Source organism: Lissotriton vulgaris, chromosome 1_1, assembly GCF_964263255.1.
Source record: "Lissotriton vulgaris chromosome 1_1, aLisVul1.2, whole genome shotgun sequence".
Taxonomy (NCBI): Eukaryota; Metazoa; Chordata; class Amphibia; order Caudata; family Salamandridae; genus Lissotriton; species Lissotriton vulgaris.
In genome coordinates, this window is record NC_141685.1 from 1,095,841,306 (window position 1) to 1,095,862,184 (window position 20,879).

The 20,879-nt window shown below is 47.6% G+C and overlaps 1 protein-coding gene across 1 annotated transcript in view; it reads left to right on the forward strand.

The window, feature by feature from the left end:
• The window catches only part of POLR3H (RNA polymerase III subunit H), a 103,798-nt gene extending 98,822 nt beyond the window's left edge, over nucleotides 1–4,976 (forward strand). The window contains exon 8 of the mRNA XM_086963501.1: nucleotides 3,319–4,976. Coding sequence (XP_086819627.1) covers nucleotides 3,319–3,372 — 54 coding nt within the window. The 3' untranslated portion in view covers nucleotides 3,373–4,976. The remainder of the gene's footprint in view (nucleotides 1–3,318) is intronic.
• The last annotated feature ends 15,903 nt before the right edge of the window (nucleotides 4,977–20,879 follow it).

The following is a 20,879-nucleotide window of genomic DNA, read 5'->3' on the forward strand; positions in this document are numbered from 1 at the left end:
CTGGTTCATACAGGCAATCAATTTCCCTGAAGTAAAGTGAAGAGGTAGATTAAATCCCAGGCTTCAAATCCACATTTTGACTTCAAGATGACAAGGCAGTCTAAACCGAATATAAACAAGGACTGTCTCCTGGGATAACGACCCATCCCCTAATTTTCCAAGCACCCATGCAGCAGTCGGGCATGCAGCACCCCCTTTGTGTGTGTCTGGGGGATATGTGCAGACTGACTGCCTCTCTGGGACTCGAACTGCTCTCAGGCGATCCCCTACCTAACACCGGTTTCCTTCAAGGAACAAATGCTAGTCTTCTAAGAAGAAATGGCAAGGCTGAAGTGTGCTATATGAACCCACTTAACAGGATTAAAGTGTTTTCCTCGTTTGGTTGTATTTGGATTGCAGTCGTCACAAGTGCATCAAAAAATAGGGAATAGGGGTCAAGAAACAGTAGTAATTTGAATGTGTAGAACTAAGGCAAAAATGACGGAGGGAGCAACAAAAAAAAATACAAGAGAGGAAACTCGGAGATAGAGAAGCTAGAACTGCAAGAGAACAGAAGGGGCACTGCAACGGGTGTGATAAGGCACATGAGGAATGAAGAGCAGCGGAAAATAGATCCAGTAAAAGGGGGGCAAATTGGTGTGTCCATACAGAGGAGGGAGAGAGAGAGAGAGAGAGACTATTGTTAAGTGACATTTGAGGGCTTCATCAGTCTTCAGAAGCCAGCTTTTTAACAATATAAGCTGCAACAAAAGCTTTAAGTGTTAAATGTGTGCAGTGGTCGTCAGACAGGCAACAAAATGCTGCGCTTAAAGAACATGCAACAATGGCTGCGACACGGTTTCAATGTGTGCTGCCAAGGAAAGTACACCAAAAAAAGTTCTACACAAAAGTAAATGGACACAGTACTTCGGCAATGGGAACTGATATAATAGCCCATTTTAAGATGTATTAAATACATGAGATTTCACAAGCACAGCACAAGCGCTGTGCAGGCGAAACCTAAAACGAGGGTTAGGGGAGAGAACAGAACTGGAGAAAGAGCAAAGGACTCAGTGTAAAGTAGGGGAAGGGGGAGAGGAAGGTATATTGGGAGCGATGTAAAAGATATGGAGGGAAAGAAATATAGGATGAGCAGAGGGGGAAGTGAAAAAGGGGAATAGATAAGAACAAAGGGAATGTAAGAAGAGGATTGGAAAGGTGTGGTGAAAATTAAATAGAAGAAAGGGGAGGGGAGTGAAAGTAGAAGAGGAAATGAGAATGGAGAAGGCGGTAAGGGCAAATAGGGATGAAGTTGAAAGAAGATCAGGGGTGTGAGAACTGTAAAAAATGATGGAAAAATAGAATAGATAACAAAAATAAATGGAACAAAGGGGGAGAATTTTGAAACGTAAGTGGGACAGGGAACAGCTCCACCCCAGCTATCCTGGCAGACTGGACACATCCTGCCAACAGTTAGTCCTGTTTTGTCTCACTGTGTGGGAGAAACACACAAAGCCCAACAGCCAAGTAATTAAAAGTCAAGTGACCCAGACCACTGGCAGCAGGTACCAAATGGCTAGGAGAAGAAAATGACAAGTTTCTAAAAGTGATATTTTCAGAATTGTGACTTAAAATCCAACTTTTCATGCTTGATTTATTCAGTCAACAGTCCCATATCATTTAAAACCTCCAGTGCCACATTATTTTTGTTGCCCTAAACATTTACTGCCTTTAGTCTTAGCTGACATCTATCATAAAAAGAGCATGTCTGCATCAAAAGTACTGTGTGTAAATATTTCCATTCACGATTTCCATCTTTCCTCATGATAAAACCTTCAAAGTTGGGGTGACAGTAATAAAATGTGCTCCAGTGTGTTGGATTGTAGCACGTGGTTACCCCCAAAGTACAATGTAGGTAAGATTTTAACATTCTTAGTTTCCTGCTGGTCTGTGATCTGCAGCTGAAGGAGCTCTCAAGACCCAGGTTCTCAAGCCTGTATATTGATTGGCTAGCAGGAGGACAGCAGGCCTAGGATCCCCATATGTAACCAGTCATTAAAATAACATATCTTAAAGAAACAAGGAAACCCTAGCCGGGGTAATACGCCGTTTCTCACAGGCTGAATATGGTCCGACTTTCATATTGTTTTGAAATTGAACATCCAAAACTAGGACATCACCACATCTTCTTCCAATCGGATCTGGATCTAGCTACCAGTATATAGCATTCTCCCACATTTCCTTCCCGATTGTACCATGAGACTTGATGTATAATTTTGCGACCTTCCATTTAAATTGACCTTGGTTGGCCCTCCATTACATTGCATTTTTTTCAGGCATCACTTCTGTCCTGATGCTAATCCTATTTTACGTTAGGAATCGAAACGTCATTGACCTCAGCACCTCGACACATACTTGTTTATATCTATATCATAAAAATGTGAATGGTGCTACCTACATGCTTGTGGCCTAACTATTGATTGTATTCTGGCCAATGTTTACAATGACTGAGTTTAACTCACTTATTCGTTCAAAACTGTCCCACTTTCATGATTTCTTTATTTTTCAAATAAATTATAAGACCCATTGGGATTTATATAAACAAAAGCATCATTGTATTTCTTTGTTAATTACGGTCCTTGAATTTATGTTGGGAGGGACCTTTGTTCCTTTATAAATATTTTTTACTTTTTTTCCTTTATAATATTTTTTAAAAACCCAGCATACCACTGTACAGGCATACAATCAGTGAAGGTTATCCACTGACTCCACTTAGCATTTATAAAAATCCTATTTTACTGTAGGACAGTCCACATGTTCAAAATATTGCTGCAATTCTTTTTTTAAACTCCCTCTATAGTGGGGAACACAGTTACCTTTTGGAACAGCTCATTTTCTGGTATAGAAAGGCATGAGTCTATTGTTTTGAGCATTTTACTTCTCTATTTCAGGGAGTAAATTCCATATTGACTGTTTTTTTCCTCTTGAAACGTCGTAAGTTGGTAATACCTTCTCTATTGTAGATCTATTCTTCACAGCGAGGCTTCTGTTGTGAATATTGCTCCTTCCCACCATGACTTTATTCCAGGTACAGCCGTAATGTCCTGAGACACTGGTAGCAATAGCCTATATCTCTGGTTCACCTTCATTTATACTTGTTCCTCTAGTGGTGTGAGGACTGGAGTAGAAAATGCTCTCTCCTGGTGGCCTCTGCCAAGAACATTGGTATTTTGTTTATGATTAACTTAGCCAGCTATCCCACCCTAGTGGAGTATTGACATTCTTAAGTTGCTTTTATGGGGATTCCCTATTTAACGTTCTATTTTTCTTGTTTTTCAGGGTTCCATCAGCGAGCCAGGCCTGGGTCTCCTTTCCTGGTGGACCAGCAGCTAGCTACTAGAACATCACTTGTGCCAGCAAGGTGTTATTAGTCACAACTATTTTGTTCAGCCTCAAGTTCCAGATTCCTTGAACCAACAATTTGAGGGCCTAATGGGAACCGTATGACCATAAATGAATGTTCAGTACCCTGCTCAACACTGCCATTTTCCCAGCCTTCATCTGTTGTAAGGTCTTGCACAAGAGTGTGTGAAGGAAACGCGAGAATTGTGGCTACCTGTTAAGTAGATTCTGCTTCAAGAACAAGCAGTACATCATTTACATTCCTGTATGCTTATAGAAATGGTGTGGGCTATGTTTCAACGTCATACCATCAAGACGCAGCCATTGAAACTGGCTTTTTTTTGGGGGGGGGAGGGGCAGTAGTGAAAAACGGTTCACTTCCTCTTAAGCCCTTGATATTTGCTCTTTAATTTATGACAAATTAAAAAATAAATGTTTCTTATATAATATTCACTTAATGTGCATAGATTATTTTGTCATGGCAAGCAACATGCATCTTTGTGACACTGAGTGACTTTACGTAATAACAGACTATCTTGCTTTGCCTGTGAGGCAGAGGCCTTAAAGGAGAAACTATTTTGCAGTATTAAAAATATTTGGTGATTGAAATGTTTTAAGATTTCCAATGATCAGCCTGTAGTACTTCAGTTTCCTTCAAAATTCAACATGGATGATCCCTTATCCCCTTACACACCACCTGAGAGTGTATCAGCCCAAATGGCGACATTGATTTTAGTTGAGTTTCGGAAAATGTACTTTTTTCTTTACATGTCCTGTTGGCAACTACTCTTGTGCGTACAGCTGTTGCAGACCAAGAGCAAGGAGTTTTTTTCTTGTTATTATTTTTTTTTTAATGTTTAACACCCAATGATTTGCAGTGATTTCTATCCAACCATTGCTGCCTACCTCATCTAATAGGGAGTTCAACCCTACATCGGTCACTAGGATTCTCTTCTTAACCCCTTAAGCGCTGCCGTCGGCCAACGGTTGTCGCGAGCACTACCTTGCCAGTGCTGCGCACGACCGTTGGCCGACGGGCCAGCGCTCGTTATTCGAACGTTCAGCACTGGGTGCTGAACGTTCTACGCAGCAAAGGGGTTAAGTGTACCAGAGAGGAGTGAGACTCCTCTTTTGAATACATAGAAAAGAAAAAAAAAACTATAATAGGTGTTACCATATCCTACAGTTATAGAGAACGTTGGAAAACTAAGCATTTTCAGCATTACCAGTGTTTACTTCTCTGAAATGGACTGGTAATTCAAGTGTGACTGCAATTCAGGAGGATATATGCCATGCGTGTTTGGTCTTTTAATGTATAGTGCCACAAGGACAACCGTCTATGCCCACAGGGACATGGGTCAGGATTGTTATGCTAACAGAATACACTATGGGACTCTTGTAAACCTCCTGGAATCCTCTTTGTATAAATCAGGGGAAACCCCTCATCAAATGTTTTTTTAAAGTGTCCCAAAGGAAGGTTTTCATTTGGGTTGCAAGAAACAAACAATGTGACTGGAAAGGTTTCTGTTGCTGTAATGTATTCTCCAATACAGATGCAAATAACTGTGTGACTTAAAAACAAGTGCAGACACAGTGCTTAACCCGTTCGATGCTGATGACGGAACCGCTCCGTTATCAGCTGCGGTTGGGCTGTGCTGATGACGGAGCGGTTCCGTCATGGCCCGGCCGCACCTGCGCGGCGCGTTCTATTGAGCGGGGCGGGCCATGACGGTACCGCTCCGTCACGAGCACAGCCCAACCGCGGCTGGTGACGGAGCGGTTCTGTCACCAGCATGCGGCCGCCCCGCCCTGTTAGCGCTGCGGCGGAAAAGCCGCAGCAGCGAACGAGTTAAGTGTGTGTGTATAAATATTAAGAAAGGCACCATAAATCATCCTTGGTTTGTGTGCCAACTTTTTACTAATTATCATGTGCATGTAATATACCACAATGCAGATCAACAGTCATCTAAGAGATATTGAGATGTATGTTGACGTTTCAACCCCTTGTGAATGGGAAGGTCTCTTCAGGACAAATCGGCTGGCTCAATATCAGCTTAGATATATCCAGTTGGCACCGATTCATTGTTGAGGTTTCCACCCTTGTCCGTCTGTCATAGATCTTTGAGCATGGGCAAGTTCTGTTTGGCCTTCACTGACAACCATATAGCTTCCATACTATCGGGCCGTCTTTATTACCCAACGCCCCTTTAAGCGGGACTTCAACAGCCCATTATGATTGGTAGAAGTTGTCCAACAGTAAAAAGCGCCAGAATGACTGAGTATCTACGGGCAGGAGCAGCACCAGCGAGCCTCTTGGTCTGCATTGAGCCAAAAAAAAATCTGGAGGATAAGAGGTTCTGGGTGGACTGGAGCTACATAGCCAATAAGTGCACCCAGGACTGGCTTATCCCGATTATTAATATGGCCAAGAGGTTGAGTAAAGAACTTCTTAAGGAGATATTAGAGTTATAGGAAGCCATTAAGGCTGCCACCACCATCAAAGACACTAAAGAACAACTGGCTAAGATTCAAAGTGACCTTGGGGAATATCAAACTTACATGGTCAACCAAAAGATTAAAGGATTAAGAAGGAATCTAGATAGATTCAGCCACGAGTGGGCATTCCCGTACGTGGAAGATCAATATTACCAACAAGCCTCAAAATGGACACTACATCACAGGGCCCCAGGGGTGGGCGACGTCAAGGCAGGAGGACTCCAAAAAATTGGACCCTTTGGAAACACAAGTAGTAAGGACTACAACTACAGTGCCCAGTCATCTTCCTCTAATCAAAGGGTGAGATTTAATCCCCAAGAAAGAGCAAAATAGGATCTAGGAGCTTTGTTCTGGGCTTTTTTAGGACAACATCCTCCAGACCAAAGAGGGACCAGCCACAGAGGGAGAGGACGGGCACGACAGAATTTAAATTCAACATGGCATATGTTCTCTCCCAGAATTGCATACAGTCTGGGCTGAACACCCCTCTAGCCATGAGTGATAGGAACATAGTGGTCAATCTATCAAAATACCAACTGACTGAGGACGAACTTAGGGTTCTTTACAAGGGCCTTGGGTACGTCTCCAAAACATGACAGTTTTTAGACTTCGAGGGGAACTATATGTCCTTATGAGAAAGATCAAACTCAAGAAGTTTTTTGAGGGCAACGAACAGGACACCGCTCAGTCTTTTCAACCAACCTGCGATGCCCCTCACAATTTTGTCCTCCAAATAACCTAGTAGGCCCGGAGGTCTAAGTCTTTGAGCAGACAATCCTGCAAGATATTTCTAATTTGGAACAAAACATGAATAGCACCACCCACAGCAACATGAGTAGCCGAGATTGACAGGCTGTGAAGTCCATTCAAAATAATTCCACCATCAAACTGCTCGGGCGGTGGGGGTGATGGGCACCCAGGACTATGAGGCCGAAGTGGCCAGGCTGTTGGGAGTCGAACAGAATTATAGACTACTCATGAGGGACCTGACCAAAGAACTACAGTCAACCATTACCAAGATGGTCACGGAGGCAAAGGAAAAGAAATGGCTCACGTACAAAGAGGCAGAATTTCTCATTAATATGAAACCCAGGGTTCCGGCATTCTACATTGTGCCTAAAATACACAAGGCCCAGCGACCACCGCCTGGGCGCCCGATTGTTTTGGGTATCCAATCATTATTGGAACCCATGTCGCAGTTTTCAGACTTCTTTTTGAGAGAATGTGTTATTACACAACCCTCTTACTTTCAAGACACCACCGACGTTCTGAGAATACTGGATGACGTTATATTTGACCCGGACCATCAGTTTTTAGTCCCCATTGACATCATATCACTGTACACCAGCATCCCCCAGGAGGCAACACTGGTGGCAGCAGCACACGCCCTGGGGGAATGCGAGTGATTTTATGACATTTCACTGACATTTGTTTTACAATGTATAGAAATCGCTTTTACTCAAAATTTCTTTGCCTTTAAAGACCAGATGTACCTTCGGGTATCTAGTACCTCGATGGGGGTCACATTCACTCCCAGTCTGGCCTGCATCTATGTAGGCCAGTTTGAGTCCAACCACATCAATCTGACACCAATCTCTTCCAGAGGAACATTGTCATCTGGAAGAGATATATAGATGATGTGCTGTGCAAATGATCTGTTACAGAAACAGAGCTTAATGAGTTTTTAGAATGGTTAAATAACCTTGATGAATGTTTGGAGTTTACATGGACGGTCAATAGATCAACAGCGACTTAACTTGACCTTGACATTCAGGCCGAAAATAACAAGCTTGTGACTAATGTGCACCATAGAACATACAAGTCCAGGTAAATCTATGTAGATTTTGGAAACGCTTAGGATCAGGAGAGCAGGAGAAAGTGTCTTGCTGGTGCAGGAGGGAGATACAACAGAGTCAATTAACCTGGGCAAAAGCTTCCAGAAAGACTCTCCTCTCCATTTGTGAATCAGTAACCCCTTCGACGCTCATGACGAGCTGGGCTCGTCATGGCGTAGCCTCCTCGCACGCTGATGAACATGCGCTTTTGAATATCTCAGCGCAGGAGCAGAATTCCGCTAGCGCGGATGCGGTTAAAAGTAAAAATTGACCCAGTGTCACTATGTATTAAAGAACGGAAGAGTGTTTTAAAATTCCTTGGAAACGAAAAATCTAAACAAATCGACATGAATTACCTGAAACAAAAAGAGTCTGTGCAGTTTAGCTGGAGTAATGATAAATGGTATACCGTACCGAACCACTGGTTGAGACTGGAATTACTAAAGGTGAGAATAGGTATCAATCTTGCACGGTCAAATGAGAAAATAAAAAATATATTAATGGATAATACTGGTAAATGTACATGCAGGATTGGTTTAAAATGTACTTGTGTTCATATCTTAATGGATTGTCAAAAATTGTTATCTGTGCGATGATTGATTTTATGCCCAGTTTTTCTAAAATATGATATAAGGTCAAGGATTCAAGCAATTGAGCTTCTTATGGATATGCAGTTCTTGGACATTGCAATTGCTTTGGCCAAGTTTGTCCAAGAAGCCAAAAGACTTCCTATGAATTAAGGAAATGGTAAGAAGGGCCCAAGGAGGGACAATCCGAGTTAAATTGAATGGTTGGAATTTTAATACGTAAGTGTTTTTTTATATTAAAATTTTAAGTAGATTGGTTGGAGTCCAGTATGATTTCATAAAAATAAGTTTTATGTGAAATAATGAATTTTGGTTTTAGGTTGTTTTAAAATATTAATTGTATTTTTATCTGTGCAACGTTGGTATGTGTAGTTTAAAGACCAATTGGTCCTAATAAACTTATTTTTGAACTGAACTAATGTGCACCAAAAACCGACGGACAAAAACTCATTGCTTCACTACAGGTCCTATCACCCTAGGGCCCTTCAAGACAATTTACCTGTAGGGCAATTCCTGTGATACCGCAGGAATTGTTCGTCCATCCAGACACTCGGAACAGGCAGAGGATCTCTCTAGAAAATTGGAGGACCGTGCATACCCCAAAAAGGTCATCAAACAGGCAAGAAATTTAGGTTTAAATACCCAGTGTGCCGCACTTCTTTAAAGGACATCAAAGAACAGTGGAGACTGTATACCAGTGGTCACTACTTTTGGACCACTATCGACTAAAATCAGACAAATTATCAGGAGGCATTGGCATTTGCTTAGCACCTCCAGCATGAAAATGCCCCAACCAAGATTCGCCTTCAAGTGGTCAGCGAATTTACGTGACCTCCTGGTACACACCCGGCCCATTCAAGAATCCAGAGAGACTGGAGTGTCCCATGGACACTATCCATGTGGGAGCTGTTCGGTGTGCGAGCTCACTGCCCCTGTCAAGAGTGTGACTCTTGCAAGTAAAAAAAACCTGGGACCTGAACAGGTTTACTAATTGTAACACCGTAAACGTCATCTATAGACTCACGTGTCTGTGTGGTCTCCCATTACATCGGACTCACGACAAGGAGAGTCAAAGTTAGGATACAAGAACAACGGATCACACTGAGAACAGGTAAATTGACCACTAAAACTTGTGCAGCATTTCCATACATTCAAGCACAATCCCAAGGACATTTGATGGGTTGCGATGGAAAGGGTAGTGGGTGATCATTACAGCATTGAGACTAGATTGAGCTCTTGAGAGGCATGTTGGATTTATCAGGAGGGGGTGGATCAGCATGGGTTGAATGACCTCATTGAATGGAACAGAGCAAATGTGCATTATAATCACATAATGCCATAGTTCCGGTTTTAATTCGCCTCCCCTAGATACATGAACAGGGAAACTGTCTGGGTGTGAGCGTAGGATTTACATTAAAGAATGGCTAGGCATAAAAGTATGGTTATGTATTACACCCTTGGCAGTGCAGAGCAGCATACCATATAACGGACACCCTTACTTGACAAGACAAAGCCTATGATGGGATACCTTGTGTATAAATAAACCTAGAGGGATGGTGGAAACCGAGTGAGATCTCTGTAATACATGTATTTAATGTCATATTTTCACCCCAATTCAGACTGCTGTGGATAATGGGTTTGCGTAGAAATTTACCATTTTGAATCATTTTTTAAAAAAGAAAACTTGTAAATAATTTGTTGTAATTTTAGGTGTTTCATCTTGCAATTTGCGAGGACGGTGAATATCATGATACATTGTACAGCGCAGGTCACTTGCATCAAAGTAGTCTGGGTGCCAGGACGAGAACCTAGGACAAATGCAATCCGTATCAGGCACAGAACTTATATATTAGGATTGCATCGCTGTATGTCATATTGTACGCTGCACATTAGTGAAGTGTTGCCGTTTAAAAAAAAAATCTTGCACAATATGGCGTCCACACTGGCCCTTCAATCCGGTAGAATAATGAGATGCCGGAGAGAGGGGCGGGTCACGCACGCGATGACGTAGTGCGCCATGTTTTTAAAATCCAGTCCGCTCACCGAATCAACGAGGTGCTGAGAGAACGCCAGACACCAAAGTGGTTACAGTGAGCGGGTCTCAAACAGGTGGGGGTGGCAGGATTTCGCCCCAGTGGAGCCAGCGTTAAATATAACGTTCCACAGAACTGGCGTGCGCGGCGGTCCCTCTAGCTAACCTCCGCATTTAAGGTTACGAAACCTGGTCACAACAGTGGAGACTTTAGGCACGCCAATGGCTTGAGGCCGATAGCGGTTATATTGACAAACTGGGGGCGGGTTCTTCCTGTTCACAGTGGAGGGCACATGCACTCTTCGGATATCAGAGTAAGTTAGAAACACTTTCGCATGTACTATACGACATCGGCTTCTCTTAACCCCCACAATTTACATCTTTTACAACTGTTTTACAGATTGATGTTTGCAGCAACCATGACAGCCAGTGAGATAGTGGACGTGCTTAGACATGCTAAGAGGGTTACAGGTATGCCCATACGGGGCAATAACCCTGTAAATACATTGACGCAATGAGGGTGGTATTAGAATTGGGGGTCTCTAGTTGGCACAGGTAGGACTTGTGACAAATAGGAACCCTCTCCTCTAGTCAGGGTAAGCGGGTACACTCCTAAAGTAACCCCTGCTCACCCCCTTGGTAGCTTGGCACAAGCAGGCAGGCTTATCTCAGCGGCAGTGTGTAAAGCATTTGTGAACACATAACAGTAATCAAGTGACAACACTACAAATGGACACCACACAGGTTGTATATTTATAAAAATAAGTATCTTTTATATAGACTTACCACAAGACCATAAACAACAAAAATAATCCACAATACTTTTAGAAATCAAGAGTTCTTGTTAAAAAGGCTTAAATCAAAGTTATGTGCGAGTCGGTAGCCCTGTCCGGCTACAGCGTTGCTGAAATCACCCAGAGTCTAACAAATCCAGCGGACCGCGTCGGTCCAGGTCCACTCAAGTGTTGACAGACTCGGTCACAGTACCTTTACTTGATGCGGCAGGCACGGGCGTGTGAGCCGGTTCTGGCGTTCCTCGCGTTGCAGGAAAGAAAGCGTTGCAGGACGTGTTGTCCCTCGATGCAGTGCAGGCAACGGCCCGTTGACAGCGTCAGTGGGTCTGAGGCATATGTGGCAGGGTGAGACGGTGCTTCGTTGCAGTGCTCGCAGCGGCGGACAGCAACAGAGCCGGATTGTGGGAGCGGATGTCGATCAGTCCGGACAGCGGTATGAGTTGGGCGGTGCGTCGCGAAGTGTGCGAGCGGTGCCCAGCTCCGATGCGTTCACAGGACTCGAATTCAGCAACAGTGACCGTGTCGGTCAGACCAGTTCGATTTGGTGTAGCGAGGCATTGCACGTCGTGGTGTCCACAAGTCGCGGTGCAGGCAACATCTCGGTGACGGCGTTAGGACCGAGTCGGTGAGCTCAGAACTTGCGTTGTTCGATGCAGACGTTGTTCGATGCGGTGCCTACAGGACAACGGGCCGGTCGTGAGAGTCGGTCACAGCTCCCTGCCTCTGTAGCCACTGAAGCAGCGTTTCCAGTAGCAATCTACAAAGGCTTGTGAAGTCTACTGGTCCTGAGACTTCGGTCAGGGGGCAAGCCCTTTGAGATCCTTCACAAGTTGAAATAAAGCACACAAAGTCACTTTCTCCTTCCTTTGGCAGTCAGGCAACCACTGTAGGCCAATCCCCCTAGCAGCACTTCAGCTTAGGGACAGTCTCTCCTCAGTTTCTACAGGTTCCTCTCCTCAGCAAAGGTTTCTTCTTGTAGTCCAAAAGTCATCTAATTTCTTGGAATCAGGGTCCCAATATTTATACCCCAAAATCCTTTGTCCTCAGTGCAGAGGGCCTTTTGCCCAGTCCAAACGAGTTCTGGAGCACTCTGTTTACATGACTCCTTCTTTCCTTTCACAGTGCAGGGCAGAAACATCAGATGCACCACAGGGGGTGGAGCCGGCATTATGGAGGGAAGGCACAGCCCTATTCAGGTCTCAGGTGCAACTCCTCCCTCCCATCTAGATGCAGATCTCTCTATTCACCACTGGGCTGACTCATCCTGTCTCTTGGAATCCCCCAGCCATGTCACTCAAACTCCAGACAAGGAATACACAACATAGAAGAGGCAGGCCTGGATAGTTAGACAAGAAAATACCTACTTTCTAAAAGTGGTATTTTGAAACACAGAATGTTAAAACCAACTTCACTAAAAGATGTATTTTATCATTCTGAATTCCGGCATACTAAACTCTAATTTCTACCATGTTACCTGAGTCAGTTAGGATTATAAAATGTAATAATCCAACTGCCCATTCTGGCCTATAGAGAACGGGTAGCCTTGCAATAGTGAAAAAACGAAAATGGCTGTAATTCACTATTAGGACATGCCACACACACCATGGCATGTCCTACCTTATACTTACAATGCACCCTTTCCTTGGGCCTATCATAGGGGTGTCTGATATGAAGAAAAGGGTAGGTTTAGGGACTGGCAAGTGGGTGCACTTGCCCAGTCAGCATGGCAGTACCAGACTGCACACAGGCTCTACAATGGCAGGCCTTAGACACACTTTTACAAGCTGCTTCTGTGGGTGGCACAACCAGTGCTACAAGCCCACCAGCAGCATTTGGTTTACAGGCCCTGGGCACTCCTGGTTCACTGTACTAGGGTCTGACAGGTAAAACAAACCAGCCAATCATGATATCACTAATTCATACATCAATTTATATTAGGGAGAGCATATGCACTTTAGCACTTATCTGCAGGGGTAAAGTGCCCAGAGTCATAAAACAACAAAAACAGGTCAGACAAAATACAGGAGGAAGGCAAAAAGTTCAGGGATGACCCTGCAAAAAGGGCCAAGTCCAACAGGAGGGTTCCATAACAATGATTGTTCATGGTAGATTGGGTGCCAACTGATGATATTGTGTTGTTCTGTTTCTATCTCCCTTAGGAATATATAAAATAGACAACCATTGGTGCAGTGTGGAGAAATTGACCTAGGCCCTGATGAAATTGCCGTGAGTTCCCCCTGGCAATGAAACATGTCAGCTTTTAAATGAGCAGACACACAGCACGGAATAAATTTACATAGCCAGTGTGGTCTAGCTCGGTTTTAAATTAGGAAGGGCAGTGTTTCAGTTCGGATCCCGCTATTCCTTATAGGGTTGATACTGCTGCACACTTGGATAAGCTAACTGGTGCACAGGCAGCACTTGATACCACACCTAGCACTTTGTCTTTTGCCTTTTTTCTTCTTTGTCTTACTTTATCACAGTTTGTGTTATGGGTTGGTGGCTGCTGCTGATGAGAACCTGAGGATGCAGGCGAGTACCTGCCTGCTTACTCCCATGGTGTTACTTCAGTGAGGCACCGCCAACCTTTGCTTACCTTTTTTTACTTTTTCTCTTGTTCACATGAGTTCGGTCATATCACACCAGAGAGTGGGTTTGACCGTGGGAGACTTAACGAATTAACACAACTGATTTTTATAACAGAATGGTGATCCAGGTCCCTCCAGTACAGACGGTATAAGGTTATCCGCTGGTCCAACACATAACGTTTATAGACTGCAATGGATTGGAAGGGTTTGAGTAATATATTCACTGTGTGAACAGGCCTATTGTTGTTTTTGTTTTTAATATCTGCATGTACCTGGAAACAGAAACCAGACCACCTATCTTTCTGCATCGGACTACATTGTTGAATATGTATTATCTGATGTGTGTATTGCTAAATGAATCACCAATATACACCAGAGGACTGTCTTAGTGAAAAACCATAAATAATATTAGTGTGACCACTGTACAGTTGCCAAAAAGAGTATCACTTGAATGACCATAATGTCTGTTGGAGAAAGTATCTCCTTCCTAGGGGGCACAATCTCAACATGCCATGTAAATCCATATAATTCAACCTGGACTACCGGTATCTGAACCAATGTACATATACACCATTGTCAATCTGTGTTATAGTACATCTGTATATACATGTAGCCCCATATCAGGGCAAGGTTAAGGATATAACTGCATATGATGAGTGAACATGAGTCATACGCATATAATGTTTGATAAGGTCACCAGTCAATGTCATCCATAGGGGCAAGTAGTGGTGCCCTTGTAATTCAGCCATTTTTGTAATTGGAGTACCAGTCGTTGTTGCTGTCGCGCCGATCTCCCAGCTCCTCGAATGCGATGTGCTTCTGCTGGGAGGGCGGCGTCGCTTAAATCCTCCTGAGCCCTCCATGCAGGCCTCAGGTGAGTCCCCCTGATTGGGGGGTTCAAACAAAGCCAGGTTGACCATTGGACGTCCTTTGGGGGGCGCCAGGTCAACAGGTCACTTCCGGTCGGGTGGCTGGTGCGCACCCCGTTTCCGCTGGTTCCTGTGCGCATCGAAGCGCCCAGAACCAGTTTTTCCCGCTGGTGGCACCACGAGGGTTATGGCGCCGGCCTTCGAGCCTCCCCCACCCTTCGGGCGGGTGCGGCGGCCTCTGCAATAACCCTCGCATGTGCCTATTCTGCGGAGACCCGTACTCACCATACTTACCGGCCCCCGCATACTGCTGCTGCCGAAGGTGGGAAATAATGTCAGCCAACAAAGCCTGGTATCCGTAGTGGTCGTTGTTGGCCGCAGTTTATTAATAACCAAAGACATATTAATAACACAAACTGGTATCAAGCAATCTTCCATTTTTGAACATTACTCATCAATCATAATTGGCATATTACACATTATGACACCCTCTTCTAGTAGCAGGTGTCAGTCTCTTTGTGCCCTCCTTAGTTCGAAAATGGGGCTTGTACACAACCAGTTTGTTGTCAGTCTATTGGTGCTCCAGTGGTTGGTTGCCCACGCCTTCTGCGTGTTGTGGAGGGGAGCTTTACGCTTTCCAGTCGGGAGTTAGGTCCCCAGCTCGCTACCAAATTGCGCCCTGCCGTCCGGCCGGGTCTGGGCCGCGAGTGCCGTCTCCTCCTGCTACTCCCCTCCTTTATGCCGCCACGTCACCCTGCCGTGCGGCATTCAAAAGTGAGTGGCCATCCTCTTACACACCGCCCGCCGGTGTGTTTTCTTAGCCAACCAGTGTAGGATTTCCGCCACGCCGCAGGGAGGCGCACGTCTCACTGCGGCTCCCCCCCTGCACCTGGTTCGTGGCTCCCACCTTTCTCCATCTTTCATTTTTTTTTTTTTTTTTTTTAGTTGCAACCTGCGAGTGACATTGCACCCCACAAGTTATCCCAAAACACCTTCATCCCTTTTCCGGATAGGTGTACCCCGTCTTGCCCATAGAGCTCTGGGCGGCCCGGGTGGATGAGGCCGTGCCGAATTGATTCCAGGCCATTGGCGAGGCAGAACTTGTGCATTGCCACGTTTAGCTTCCTCCTTGCGTTGTCGACGGCCTTGTTGGAATCGGCACCTCTCCAATGTTTCCTGCTGATCATTTCGGACCAGACCACCGTCGTGGGTCCCAGCCACGCAGCTGTCTTGGTGAGATCCCTTTGGATGGCTTGCCCGACAGCTTTTCGCCCTAGCCATTGTCATGGTCAGGTCATTGCCCCCTAGGTGGATGATCAGGACGTCAGGCAACCAGGCCGAATCTGCCATGAGGCCGTCCAGCGTCGGCAGTAGCTGCTCCCATCTCATGCCTGGCTGCCCTATCCACCTGATGTACGTCGCTTTGGGCCTGCGTATGCTGCTGTCCCCCTGCCGCCACCAAGACTCCATCCGGGACACGAATGAGTGCCCCACCACCCAGACCAGCTGCGGGCGTCCCCCTGTCGAGAGAAAGCATTCCGTTAGGTGGCTTTTACTGCGCACCGTGTGCATTCAAGAGAGGGCGGGGGTGTGTTGTCACCCTGCCGTGCGGCATCCCAAGGCAACTCCCACTCCTTCCCCCCCTCCCACCTTCGGGGCTTTCTCTCCCTTTTGTCCTTTTTTTTTTTTTTTTTTTTTTGTCTTTCCTCTTCACCCCCTTTTTTTTTTTTTTTTTATACGAGGTGAGGGCGTATGTACGACTTGTACGCCCTGGAGCGCCATCTGCCCACTGCCTGGATCCTGTCCTCTGGCATGCCATGCTGCGATGCCGAGGTTGCTGCGCCGATCCTGAAAGAGTGAGAGGCGAACGAAGCCGCGCAATACCCGGCTTTACCAAGGCCCTGGCGCATTATGGCTGTAAACTGGAACTTGCTCAGGTTCCTCCCGTCCTTATGTATGAAGAGAGGGCCATCGCCAGCTGGTCGAGCCCCCATGTACCTGAACAACCAGCATACCGCGCAGAGCCCCGACTCTGGTATGCAATGGAGACGTATCGTCGTCCCCCTCCTTGCCCTGTCTGTTTTGGACTGTCTCAGCGTTAACTCCACTGCCCTCTCCATTGGTTTAATGTCTCTTGCCTGCAGGCATTGCTGCGCTGGGCCCGACTTGCTGGGGGCTACCAATTCGCTGACACGGAATGCTCCAAAGAACGCCGTCGTGAAAGCCGCCCTAAATAGCAGCAGCTCGTACTCATCCGATATTAAGCCTGTGAGGGCTTCAAGGAGCTGACCCAGTTTGGCAAAATCGATGGGACGCCTGTTGTCCTTCTTTTTTCCTTCAACCCTCCTCCAGCCTTTTAAGGCCGTCTTTAGATAGGCCGAGGTAGTGGGGTCCTCGCCTGTGTAAAGCCTCGCAAAATGGGCAATGGCGGACAGATGCGCCTGGGCCCATGATCTCGTTTTTTTCGACTCGAATGCCCATTGCACGAATTTCTCGACCGCCGTGCGAGTCTTTGCCCCGTTTTCCAGCGATTTTAGGCCCCCAACTTTCATAACTGTGCCCGCGTATGTCCTGTATCTTCTGCTAGCTTCCGCGGTGAGTGATTGGCCTACTAGCCATGATAAGTCTACTCCCCCAGGTCCCAAAGGGACGATGGAAAGGGGGTCATCTCCTTGTCCGCCCCGGGCACCAGTTCCCTGAAGCGCTTCATTTGGGACCGTGAGAGTGCGTCTGCTGCCGAGTTCTCTGCCCCTGGCACGTGGCGTGCTTTCAGCTCCAGGTTCCCTTCCAGCTGTAATTTAATTAACCGTCGCATTAGCCTCAGTATGTCCGGGCATCTCGCTGCGCCTCTGTTAATGGCCTGCACCACTCCCATGTTATCTGACCAAAGGGTGAGTTTCAGGTTTTTTATTTTCTCGCTCCAAATGGTCATTGCCACAATGATTGGGAACAGCTCGAGAAACGTGATGTTCCTGGTGAGCCCCTGCGCATGCCACTCGTCTGGCCACTGGCTGGCGCACCAGCTGTTTCCCAGGACTGCGCCGAAGCCAAGGCTTCCAGCCGCGTCCGTGTACAGGGCTATCTGTTCGGCCGTTACCCAACCTGCTCTCCAAATCAGCACCCCGTTGAAGTTCTGTAGGAACTCGTCCCACACCCGCAGGTCCTGTTTCACGCCTGCGCTCAGTCTGATGTGGTGGTGCTTGTGGGTGACGCCGGCCGTTAGTCCTGTTAGGCGCCTTGAAAATACCCTGGCGGGCGGGATTACCCGAGCCGCGAAGTTGAGTCTACCTATTACTCGCTGGATCTCCCTCAGGGTGGCCTTGTCCCGACCCCGTAGCTTCGATACTTCCTCGCGAAATTCCTTTACTTTGCCTGGAGGCAACCTGGCCGTTCCCGCTATAGAGTCCAATTCTATGCCCAGGAACGTGAGACTTGTGGTCGGGCTTGTAGTTTTTTCTTTTGCGAGGGGGACCCCTAGAGACCTGGCTAGCTCCTCGAAGGCTGCCAATGTGCTTGCGCACACTGAGGAACCTGCCGGGCCCGTGAACAGAAAATCGTCTAAGTAGTGCAGTTTCCCCCCTTCCTGGTGCCGGTCATGCAGCGCCCATTCTAAGAAGGTGGCGAACTGCTCAAAGTATGCGCATGATATCGCGCATCCCATGGGCATGGCTTTGTCAATGAACACGTCCTCTCCCCATTGGAAACCCAGTAAGTGGAAACTGGAAGGGTGGACCGGCAGTAGTCGGAACGCGGATTCAATATCGGCTTTCGCCATAAGAGCCCCTCTGCCTGTCGCCTTCACCAGCTCGATTGCGTCGTCGACTGACGCATATCCCACTGAGCAAGCTTCGGGGTCGATACCGTCGTTCACGGAGGAACCTTCCGGAAACGAAAGGTGGTGTATCAGCCTGAATTGACCTTGTTCTTTCTTGGGGACCACGCCTAGCGGGGAGATGACTATGTCTCCTTGTAATTCCTTTGGGATAGGGCCCTCAACTCTGCCCAGCTTCACTTCTTTCTCAATCTTGGCGCTAACCACTTCGGGGTGCTGGCTTGCCGACTTCAGGTTGTTCGCCCCCGCCGAGGGGAGCGGGCCATGAAATGGAATAACGAAGCCTTGCTCGAAGCCCTCTACCAGTGACCTGGCCTCTGCTTTGTTCGGGTATTTGTTTGTTAGTCTGCGCAGCTGTTGTGTAATAATGGGGGATCTGGCCAGCTGGCGCCTACGAATGTCCACCAGTCCCCTTTTTTCCTCTGCGTTGGGGCTAATGCTTCTTGCTCTTTTCTCTCTTCTCCCTTTTCGCTTCACGTTTGGAACCTTTGCATGCGGAGGTGGCATGCTTGCCCCCGCAGGTCGCGCATGCGTGTTGAAACTTACAAGACGAGCCCCATGAGCAGTCCCCCGCCTCGTATCTCCAACAGATCGCCTTGGTTGCGGTTGGGGAGTCTGATCTCCCGTTCGACCGCCTTTGATAAGAACCACTCTTCCCTTTTTGGTATGAGCTCCGAAAGGGCTGGTCGCCTTTTCCGGCCCAGGTCCTAACGTCTTTGGCTGTGAGCATCTTGTGGATGAAGCCGGAGACATCCTCCTCATTCCACTCCATTTCGGGGTGCCTCTGCATTTTTAATCGAAACCCTTTATCGTATTCTAGCCAGGCATCCCCTGGGAACTGCCTCTGTGCTAGGTGGATATTGGCCTCGTACAGCCACAAGTCAGCCGCGCAATGGGGGAACCTCTCCACTATAATGCACGCCATGATTCTGAAGGCGTCTAACCAATTTTCGAAACTGCGCTCTTTTCTGGCCCCACGCCTTTCTCTCCTGTCCTCTTCTTTCCTGTCGCACGTGGTTAGATCGAGCCCTTCCAGCTGTATTTCAAGCAGCGAAAATATGTCAATGAATTCTTTGCGCCATATCCTCTCTTTTACCGCTAGGGGGATGAGGCATGCCAGGCCGGTGGCTTTCGTAGTCAAGGACGCCGGGCCGGGGGATGGCCTGATGTAATGATCGTTGACTACCCCACTCGGAGGTGGGCTTCCTGCAACGGGGCCGTAACCCCAACCGGGTAGCGGGGAAATCTGTTCCCCCTGGGCGGACAAGCTTACCTGCTCCTGCACTCTTGTCTGACGGGCCCACCCCGGGTCGACCATATGCCACGTGAGACCTGCCGCTTCCTCCGCGCGCTGCTCCCTAGGCCCTGGTCCCCCCTGCCCTACGCCATTAAGTAGCCCCGGCGCTAGCGATTTCAGACATTCCCTCACGATGTTGCTAATATGCTCACCCTTTTTCTTTTTGTCGGTCGTCTCGCCCTGCTCACTGCCCTCCGGCCTCGGCGTAAGGGGTTTCTGCCGCACCTTCCTCGGAGGGTTCCTCTTCGCTGTTCTCTTCATCGGCGTGTTTTTCAGCTTCTTGGGTGCGGAAGGCCCTGGTTCTTCGTCCGCCTGTTCAACCGGTCTGTTCTCCTTCCCCTTGCCCAGGTGGGGGTGAAGCCAGTCGTCGCCGTGGATGGCCGATAACTCGCGGATCTTCAACAGTACCTCCGCCATCTCGTCCGGCTGGCCTTCTGACATGTCGTGATTCTCTGCGCACTTGTGTGTGGCTTCTTAGTTTCCCGCGTCTGCGTCAGGCCGTCTGCCGGGGGCACAGCTGACTGCGTGTGCTTATCCCGAGCCCTGAGCTTGCCGCGGTCTTTACCTGATGTTGTTTCGGGGGAGCTGGCACGGCGCGCCGCGCTCCGTAAGGCGTCCTCGGTGATGATGACCTGGGTCTTCTACCGGAGTCCCACCGTCTTCCTGTCTCGTCCTTCGCCGCGTCGCCTCTCTTCTTCAGTCGTTGTTGCTGTCGCGCCGATCTCCCAGCTCCTCGAATGCGATGTGCTTCTGCTGGGAGGGCGGCGTCGCTTAAATCCTCCTGAGCCCTCCATGCAGGCCTCAGGTGAGTCCCCCTGATTGGGGGGTTCAAACAAAGCCAGGTTGACCATTGGACGTCCTTTGGGGGGCGCCAGGTCAACAGGTCACTTCCGGTCGGGTGGCTGGTGCGCACCCCGTTTCCGCTGGTTCCTGTGCGCATCGAAGCGCCCAGAACCAGTTTTTCCCGCTGGTGGCACCACGAGGGTTATGGCGCCGGCCTTCGAGCCTCCCCCACCCTTCGGGCGGGTGCGGCGGCCTCTGCAATTGCATTCATTCTTGTGAAGGGCACAGGGACACATCTGAAAGAAAGCAGCCCTGCGTCTTCTCCTTAAAAAAGCCTCACTAGACCAGAAAGACCCAACTAACTATGTCCCCATTTCCCCCCTCT